General features: G+C 41.2%; 1 protein-coding gene across 1 annotated transcript; it reads left to right on the top strand.

The window, feature by feature from the left end:
• Positions 1 to 1,499: 1,499 nt before the first annotated feature.
• LOC146145379 (uncharacterized) lies at positions 1,500 to 9,923 on the top strand. Its single transcript, XM_083390545.1, has 2 exons — positions 1,500 to 1,854; positions 9,733 to 9,923. The coding sequence occupies exons 1-2, from the start codon at positions 1,500 to 1,502 to the stop codon at positions 9,921 to 9,923; spliced, it is 546 nt and encodes a 181-aa protein (XP_083246671.1).
• Positions 9,924 to 10,672: the final 749 nt, after the last annotated feature.

The following is a 10,672-nucleotide window of genomic DNA, read 5'->3' as shown; positions in this document are numbered from 1 at the left end:
AATAAAGATAACATGTGAATGCAGTACAGGGATAAAAATACAAAAGTGAAAGGAAATATATTGGACTCAAATTCAAATTTAAATTATAGACATTGTTCACATAGTATTAACAAAGACTGACATTAGTTGTTATCGTTAACTTGAAAAAATAAATTTAACTGGTTTCTACAAAACCAAAGTCTCTGCTTTGTTCAGGGCAAAACTTAAATATGCAACACTGTTAAAACATAGACAAAGGTCAGAGAGAACATTTTTTTAAACTTTTTTTGAAAATTTTGTTAGATTTGAGAACCACCAAGATATAAATTTCAATAATTCTCATAATTTTACACCAAATCCAAATACTTTTTGGTATGTTTTAGAAATTAGAATCATTTGCTGTATTGTTCTGGCAAGAATAAGTTTAAATACATTTCTCAGGATATATTTATATCGGTACACATTTTAATACCGCAGTTGAGTTTAGATACAAAACATAATCATTGTACAATGGCCTTGGAAAATTGATGCACCTATAGAACAATATATCGGTTTACTGATTATATCAACCGATATTTGACTTCTACCGATATATCTGTATCAGTAAATGTAGGCCGATACTTTGGCCGATATTTTAGTACAGGAATATTATATATAATTTTTCCTTTAGAACAAACAACTTACCTATTTTTTGATCAACAAAATTTGGGTTTTAGCATCACACCAAGTTAATATGTAAAATAATAGTAATTAATAGATGTATATAAACTAAAACGTTATTTGGCTTTTATTTTTAAATAATACAAGTTTTGAACATTTCCCAAGTATATAAAACAATCGGTATCGGTTGACAAAATTGTAAAAACTCGGGTATCAGTATCGGTAAAAAAATTGATATCGGTCGATCCATAAAATCAACTTATGCTTAACCCAGTGGTTCGAACGAATCCTTGGGGTTCGACGCAGCTCTTTTATGTGCCAAGGTGTCATGTAACATTATAAATTAAAAGTTTGGCCAATTTAACCTATATAAATGCAAGTTTGCCATTTGATTATGCCCAGTTTCAGCTGCTAGGAGGAAGAAACCAATACTGAGAGAAAATTTGGGGTTCGGCAAAAGCTTGCAGAATAACATGTAGGGGTTTGACAGGTTGCCAAACTAACCACAAGCCCTACCCCTACCTTTATCACTAACTCCCCTAATAATTACACCCCTTCCTTAAATTCTAACCCCATAATAATCACCTGGGTGAAGTTAGCGCGCTGGATTGGTTTTGGGCAATATCTCTGAAAGCTGTGACGATACAGAGTTGAAATTTCGACACATTCCTTATATTGTTTACATCTTTCCAACAATCACATTTTTTAGCGCAAAAATATTATTATTCATTTTTATAAATATTAATATTCATCTATATTAACACCTAATTCTCGAGCTTTCTCGCTAATTTTTCACGGTATGAACCACAAGGCATACTCTTCAAACAGAGCCAAATCACAAGAAGCCGAATTGTTCCAGCATGTCCTGGGTGCAGGGTTTTCTACAACGGAATCCCACTTTAAGTTTGCGCACACCTGAAGCCACATCAGCAGCACGTGCCAGAGGTTTTAATCGTGTAAATCTGAAGAGATTTTTCAGTATTTTACAAAATCTAATTGATGTAGCCCATTATCAACCACACCAAATTTTTAATGTAGATGAAACTGCCATCACAACAGTGCAAACAAAAAAGTCGAAAATATTTTCTCTAAAAGGTAAAAAGCAAGTTGGAACATTAACATCTGCAGAAAGAAGAGTACTATGCACAGCAGTCATATTCATGTCTGCAGCAGGAGGCAACTATGTCCTGCCGTTCATAATATTTCCCCGCCAACATAATATTAACCCCCCTGGAACAGCCTGTCATCCATCAGGCTGGATGTAAATGGATATTTTTACATCGCTTCCAATCCTTCATTAAGCCATCAGAAGAGGACCCTCTATTGCTAATATTGGATGGACACACTCATACAAAAAACCTAGAATTTATTAAAATGGCAAGATTAAATCACATGTCGGTCTTATGCCTACCTCCTCATTGCAGTTATGAACTGCAGCCCCTTGACGTTTCTTTTATGGGGCCATTGAATGCCTATTACTCCCAGGAAATTAAAAAATTCTCGCGGACCTATCCAGGTCGGGTTGTGAGTTGTTACACAGTTTCAAATTGGAGAAATGTTTGGAAACGCTTATCTCAGAGCAGCGACGCCTACTACCAATGCTGTAAATGGCTTTAAAAATGTGGGATATAACCTTTCAATCCGGATGTTTTTATTGATGCTGACCAAAGAGATTATAATCTTTGATGCTGACTAAGCTGCAGCTGGAACCACAGATATTACCCTACCGGGCGCTGGTCTAGAATCCTACCACTTTTTTTTTTTTTTTTTTTTTTTTAGCGCCAGAAGGTACAGTAGCAAAATTTAGTTTTTTAAATGTAAATTCCAAAGGTAACAATAAAGCTGGTTAGGCTGGCCATATTTTTCCCAAAGGTGAAAGCATTTTCCCAATAAATTTGTACAGGGGGGTATTATCTTGCAAGTGGCGACACCTGGCGTATTTTATTGAAGGTTCACGGTCATATATGTTTGCATTATTAGCCCGAAAATACAGAATTGTGTAGTTGCCCTTGTGTTGGGTCTACCCTAATGATAAACACACCGTGAGAAAGAGCCAACCCTCTTCTGTACAGCGAGAGCAAAAATAAACCCCTATATGCATAGTGCGACGCCTAGCGGAACTCTTAGCGTACCATATATTATAAAATACTTGCCACTAGGTGGCAGCACAGAAACTCCGATCGAGTCTTGAGGTAGCCTTATTCTATTCTTAAAACGTAACTATAAGTGCTTAGTGCAATAGCCTTTCTTTACAGAGTCGATTCTTTGGGGGTAATTTTGATGAAATATCTACGGCCGCCTAGCATACGAAATTGCATTGACGTGCGCAAGTCTAGAATCCTACCACAATATTTCGGCTTTTTGCCCGAATTTAGATTTGTGTAGTTGCCCTTGTGCTGGGTCTACCCTAATGATAAACACACCGTCAGAAAGAGCGAACCCTCTTCTGTACAGCGAGAGCAAAAATAAACCCCTGTATGCATGGTGCGACGCCTAGCGGAACTCTTAGCGTACCCTATATTATAAAATACCTGTCACTAGGTGGCAGCACAGAAACTCCGATCGAGTCTTGAGGTAGCCTTATTCTATTCCTAAAACGTAACTATAAGTGCTTAGTGCAATAGCCTTTCTTTACAGAGTCGATTCTTTGGGGGTAATTTTGATGAAATATCTACGGCCGCCTAGCATACGAAATTGCATTGACGTGCGCAAGTCTAGAATCCTACCACAATATTTCGGCTTTTTGCCCGAATTTAGATTTGTGTAGTTGCCCTTGTGCTGGGTCTACCCTAATGATAAACACACCGTCAGAAAGAGCCAATCCTCTTCTGTACAGCGAGAGCAAAAATAACCCCCTATATGCATGGTGCGACGCCTAGCGGAACTCTTAGCGTACCCTATATTATAAAATACCTGTCACTAGGTGGCAGCACAGGAACTCTGGTCGAGTCTTGGGGTAGCCTTATTCTATTCCTAAAACGTAACTATGAGTGCTTAGTGCATTAGCCATTCTTTACAGAGTTGATTCTTTGGGGGTAATTTTAATGAAATAGCTACGGCCGCCTAGAAATTGCATTGACGTGCGCAAAGACCATCTGCCTTTTTATGTTTGACACTGATGTATTTGATTAAAACAGTTGCTGGACCAATCGCGCATACTGGTCATAGAGGTCCTTGGACTGATATAGCCAATTGAGAGAAGCGTGGTCAGTCCGCAAAGTAAAACCTTGTCTTAGGAGATAGCAGCGAAATAACTTGGTGGCATAAACGACCGCTAATAATTTTTTGCGCCTCGTGGAATAATTTCGTCCTGATTTAGTTCTGCTGCCATAGGCTATGAGATGTTCTTTTCCCTCTTTCCACTGCGGTAACACACATTCAATGGCAAAATAAGACGCCGTTCTATGCCATTCAAAACAATACGCATTAGTCGCTGGAAACCAGCAGCGGAATTGCAAAGACCCATTGGCATCACATTGAACTCGAACATACCCATGTGGCTCGCGAAAGCGGTCCTTTTCGCGGGAAGTCTTATCCATAGGAATTTGCCAATACGCAGATTTTAAATAGTGTAGGCTACTAAAATAGGTGGAGTTAGATAAAATATCGAGGCTTCGGTCTACTGTAGCTGTTTTTCTTTGTCACCTCATTTAGGCCCCGATAATCAATGCAAAAACGAGTTTCATCTGATTTTTCCTCACGAGTACTATCGGGCTCGACCATGGGAATGACGATGGACGTATAAAACCTTGGGTCTTCATCTCGTAGACGATTTCGTCCACTTTCTTCTTCTCCGGTGGTGCCATCCGACGAAAGGGTTGGTCCACTGGGCGAGCATCTCTGGTGTTAATCACATGTTCGACGAGATCAGTTCGTCCTATTTCTGCAGAGTGGGTCGCAAACGATCTGTGACCATGTTGCAAAAGGTCTGTATCCGTGCGAGCTCGCTTGTTGTAAGACCGCCACCAATTTCAATTTCGTCTGTAAAATTCTTGTGGTTTTCTTCAGTTGGGCATACGAAGCTGACGCTCTGTTGGGTAGAACAAGAAAAGTCCACGCTTCCGCGGTCATTACAATAACATGGGTGTGTTTAGTTTGTGACCTATTGTGGCATGGGCAAATGACAGGATTTCGGGACACTACGACAGGTTACGTTTAACTTTAGCCTTCAAACAGTTCCATACCTTTCTCGTATGATGGTAACTGCTAACCCGTAACAACAAGGGCGCGCACTGAGAGGTTTTCTATCATAATATTAACGAAGGAATGAGGCCTTTGACCAGATGCGATTTGTACGATAGACTGTTTAGGTAAATCACCGAGGTCAAACCTGCTAGCGTCCTGGTCCAGTGGCTGGTAATAGCCGGAGCGAAGGTCGGCTACCTCTTGTCGTAAATGGTCGATCGTTTCCATAAAATCCCCTATTTGGCGTTGGAATTCCTTTCGGAAAGCTGTTTTTTTTTTTATTTTATTTTTTTTTTCAGGCCAGAAACTCAGAATAAAGTTATACCCATGTCAATGCTTTAAGCTACCGTTTATTTGTTAGAGTGAATATGGGAGAGCTACCACCTCCGGACAACCGTTTCATCCAATAAGGGAGAGGTACGGAATCCATATGGAGGGGAGGCGCCGGGTTGAATGGGTATAAGACGGGGTCTGCAGAAACACTCTCCGTCGTAGCATTATTGCTAATTTGGCCTACATTCTGTGAGGGCTAGCACGCAATTCTAGGCCTAGCCATCTATACGGCTTTAGTAAAGTCGCGCTTTTTTGACACGTTCTTACTAATTGCAGTGGCGAGTGTTCTGTCGCTCAAGCCGCGCAGTAGAACCATACATAACCTCATTTTTTACTGTAGGCTTGTCGCCGCCGTCTGGGTACGCTTGTTCGCCATCGTTTCGCAAACGTATTCTCTTATGCTTTCGTTAACCATTTGACCACTTTCTAGCAACTGGTCACGTTTATCAACGCTTTGGTAAAGCAAGTTCAATTATAGCGCACCGTATGTCATGCCACGGGTGTTGGCTTCAAGTGACCTACTGCCTCTGAATAGCTGCAAGGCGTGGAGCTTGGTGCAGATGGTACACCTGGTAAATCTCCCAGAACTGCGGGTGGGGTACCATATACCAGTTCTGTCGACGACGTGTGTAGGTCCTCCTTTGGAGCGGTCCGTATGCCCAGTAGCACCCATGGAAGTTGATCAACCCAGTTGAGTCCGTTTAGGCGAGCCATCAACGCAGACTTTAGATGGCGTTGGAATCTCTCGACGAGTCCATTTGACTAGGGATGATAAGAAGTGGTGCGATGAATTTTCACACCGAGCGTGTTAATTATACTTGACTATAGTTGTGAAGTGAACTGGTGGCGCCACGATCTGATGTAATGTCCGCGGGGACACCGAAGCGGCTTACCCAGTTGCTAATAATACACGTGTACAAGTAACGGTCGTTGCGTCTGGCATCAGAACAACTTCCGGCGAACGTTTAAATCTATCCACCATTGTCAATAGAAAGCTGTAAACTTGACATGAAGGCAGGGAACCAACAATATATATGTTCACATGATCGAAAGGCTTACCTGGATCTGCGTACCTTACCAGCGGAGCTGCATTGCTTAGCCCACCAACCGACTTGTTTGTGGAGGCCGTGCCGAACATATTTTGAGGATATGATTTTTCTAGTGGTCCGAATAGACGAGTGCGATAAGTCATGTTTGACGTCAAAAGTTTGCTCTGACAAGGTTGTAGTATAATGGGACGATGATATCCGGTGGACGTATCACATAATAAAACAACTCTTGACGAGCCAAGCAGAATCTGTTCGATATATAGTCCATAGATAGCTGTTGTGTAAGCTTCAACTTCCGCACATTGTTGTGCCGCACCTAAAGATGCGTAATCGATGTTAAGTACATCATTTTGACGAAGATTTATGGATGACAAGCGAGAAAGTGAATCGGCCGCACAGTTGTTTTTACAAATATGCTGTACATCCGTAGTAAACTCAGCAATTTCAGAAATATGTCGTTGTTGCCGCGCAAACCATGGATAAGATGCTTTTGCAAACGCGAAGGTTAAAGGTTTGTGGCCGGTAAATGCGGTAAACCTACGCCCTTCTAAAAAGTACCGAAAATTTTGGACCGCCTGGTTAAGGGCAAGTATAGTTCCCTGTCGAACATGCTGTACCTCGTTTCTGGTGGCCGCAAATAACGACTGAAAATGCTAACGGTTTCCAAACACCATCAATTTACTGTTCCAAAACGCCGCCAATAGCTTTATCCGAAGCATCCACTCCATCCGTTTGATGGTAGATGGTACAGGACATTATCTGATCATTTATACCTTTTGAGGAAGTGGTGCTGCTCCATTCTTGTCGATATGATGCCTTCAAAAGTCACTTTCTGCGACATCGAATATGCCATTGTTTGCGTTAATACCTAACCCATGTTGAACTAAACGGCGAAACAGTTGTCGCAAATTCTGCCTGTGCTCTTGGATAGATGAGCTGGCCTCAAGTATATCATCAATGTAGACGAAGACAAATGTCAGGTCTTGGCAAACCGTATCCATAAGACGCTGAAATGCCTGCGCTGCGTTCTTGATCCCGAAAGGCATTCGTATGAATTCAAATTAGCCAAATGGGCTTATGTTTGCGGTCTTGGGAATATCTTTCTGGTGATTGTGCCACTGTGCCACTTCAACCTGGAGATACCAGCGTACTAGATCAAGTTTTGAAAATACATTTGCGCCAGACAGGAGCGCAGAAAAATCTTGTATATGAGGAACTGCGTAGCGACCTGGTTCTGTGACTGCATTAAGTCGACGATAATCGCCACAAGGGCAAGGGTGATTAATAACCAACAGCTTGCGGAACGCCGAATAAAATCCATTTCCAACATTTTGCTGAATTCAGCTTTTGCAAGTTGCAATTTTTCTGGTGGCAGTCTTCGTGCTCTTGCGTGAATCGAATGAACTGCAGTAAGAATATGAAGTCCACACCATGTTTCGTCAAGGTTTGCAAAAAGCTTGTAGCCTACAGGAATTCTGAGGAAACTCCATGATTATGTCATTGTAGCGACTTTTCAACTTCAGTGTACAATCCTTGAGGCGCTTGTGACGCTGTATACAGGGCGATGCTAGTGAACGACATAGCATTTAAGGCGTCGGCGCCGCAGTTCCCCCAACGTGAGTGAGCTCTGAGAAAATCAACGCCAAAGAGGGGGCTGGAGCCATGCGCTAAAATAAATTTCCAACAAAGTGTGCCTGAAACCCAAAACGCGGACACGACGTAGTAATATTTTGTGTCATCAGCAGTTATTCGTTTCAGATCGAAGTGTGCTACGGTCTGCTGAAACCACACGCGCGGTTTGAAGTCCAGAAAACTGGTAGTTTTAAAGAAAGAGCGTTTTGTTGTTTGGGCAAAAAGCCGAAATATTGTGGTAGGATTCTAGACTTGCGCACGTCAATGCAATTTCGTATGCTAGGCGGCCGTAGCTAATTCATTAAAACTACCCCCAAAGAATCGACTCTGTAAAGAAAGGCTATTGCACTAAGCACTTATAGTTACGTTTTAAGAATAGAATAAGGCTACCTCAAGACTCGATCGGAGTTTCTGTGCTTCCACCTAGTGGCAAGTATTTTATAATATAGGGTACGCTAAGAGTTCCGCTAGGCGTCGCACCATGCATACAGGGATTTATTTTTGCTCTCGCTGTACAGAAGAGGGTTGGCTCTTTCTGACGGTGTGTTTATCATTAGGGTAGACCCAGCACAAGGGCAACTACACAAATCTAAATTCGGGCAAAAAGCCGAAATATTGTGGTAGGATTCTAGACTTGCGCACGTCAATGCAATTTCCTATGCTAGGCGGCCGTAGATATTTCATCAAAATTACCCCCAAAGAATCGACTCTGTAAAGAAAGGCTAATGTACTAAGCACTTATAGTTACGTTTCAAGAATAGAATAAGGCTACCTCAAGACTCGATCGGAGTTTCTGTGCTGCCACCTAGTGGCAAGTATTTTATAATATAGGGTACGCTAAGAGTTCCGCTAGGCGTCGCACCATGCATACAGGGATTTATTTTTGCTCTCGCTGTACAGAAGAGGGTTGGCTCTTTCTGACGGTGTGTTTATCATTAGGGTAGACCCAGCACAAGGGCAACTACACAAATCTAAATTCGGGCAAAAAGCCGAAATATTGTGGTAGGATTCTAGACTTGCGCACGTCAATGCAATTTCCTATGCTAGGCGGCCGTAGATATTTCATCAAAATTACCCCCAAAGAATCGACTCTGTAAAGAAAGGCTAATGTACTAAGCACTTATAGTTACGTTTCAAGAATAGAATAAGGCTACCTCAAGACTCGATCGGAGTTTCTGTGCTGCCACCTAGTGGCAAGTATTTTATAATATAGGGTACGCTAAGAGTTCCGCTAGGCGTCGCACTATGCATATAGGGGTTTATTTTTGCTCTCGCTGTGCAGAAGAGGGTTGGCTCTTTCTGACGGTGTGTTTATCATTAGGGTAGACCCAGCACAAGGGCAACTACACAATTTTAAATTTTCGGGCAAAATAATGCAAACATATATGACCGTGAACCTTCAATAAAATACGCCAAGTGTCGCCACTTGCAAGATAATACCCCCCTGTACAAATTTATTGGGAAAATGCTTTCACCTTTGGGAAAAATATGGCCAGCCTAACCAGCTTTATTGTTACCTTTTGAATTTACATTTAAAAAACTAAATTTTGCTACTGTACCTTCTGGCGCTAAAAAAAAAAAAAAAAAAAAAAGTGGTAGGATTCTAGACCAGCGCCCCCTACCGCTATCTGTTAATATTCATAATATCAACGGCAACGACATTCCTTCAACCTCACATAAAGTAGATTCAGGACATCAAAGGCCATATCTTTCCACTCCCAAATGCATATCAAGAAAAAACAGAAATGCGAAAATCACGCAAAAGAGGATGTGCCACCGTGTTTACAAGTTCTCCCTACAAGAACACTTTGGCAGCGTCTAAGTCGCCCGTATCTAAGCAGTCTTTCGTGAGAAGAGAAAAATGTAAAGACTGCATCCAAGAAAGTTACAAAACGAAGGAAGCAAGCTTCGTCGATGCAACGTGCTTTAACAGAAGACCCAGAGTGTTTCTACTGCAACGAATTGTATTCTTTTTCTTGTACTGGCGATGAGTGGATCCAGTGCTCCCAATGTAAACGATGGGCACATGAAGCATGTAGTGGATGGAGTAAAGAGGATGGCAAATTTGTTTGCGAACTTTGTTAAATTGTGAATTGTGTAGTCAAAGGGGTCATATTAACTGTGTTCTGTATATAAATAAAAGTTCGTGTTAAACGTTTCTTTTGGTGTAGCTATAGTCTTCATTTTGGTCAAATAGAGTTTTAAAATATCGTCCTAGACGCTGGTTCACTTTGCCCCTACATGTCAGGGTAAAGTGGACTTTCAAGGGGTTTGAAAAACAGGCGGTAAGATTTTAACGGGTACCCTTTTCAAACAATTAATCACGTTTAAATAGAGATGTGGTATGCCACTTTTGCCAGAATTTGATAAACATTCATTTTTCAAGAGGGGGTGAAGCCTGTCATAATACGTCATAGGGGGTCCGCTTTACCCACATTTCTCCTACCTAGATTAGATTCCTTCTCGTTCAATCCGTTTCACTCTGCACCCCAGGACGTCTCATTCTAGATAAAAAGTTTCCTTTTACTAATCTTAAAACAACATACATAAAATACCAAACCCTTTACTAAAAACGAATATTTTATTTCCGTAAATTTACGCGAGAGCACAGTATAACGCTTGTTTGCAACAGACATCCGAAGAAACTCTACAAAAATAGAAGCTACAAAACAGATTTACAAGGTGTCCGATATTTTGTCCGAATAAAGCGTTCGGAGAGAAATAAAATAACGGTAAAAGGACATAACGTTACTTATATATGTATATATATATAGAGATATTTATATGGAGAGATAACGATAAACTTATGTCATGTTCGGTAAAAACGTATATAA

The sequence above is a fragment of the Ascidiella aspersa genome, chromosome 5 (genome assembly GCF_963924565.1).
Source record: "Ascidiella aspersa chromosome 5, kaAscAspe10.2, whole genome shotgun sequence".
Classification (NCBI taxonomy): Eukaryota; Metazoa; Chordata; class Ascidiacea; order Phlebobranchia; family Ascidiidae; genus Ascidiella; species Ascidiella aspersa.
The sequence above is the reverse complement of the archived record's forward strand: the minus strand, read 5'-3'. Positions and strand labels throughout refer to the sequence as shown.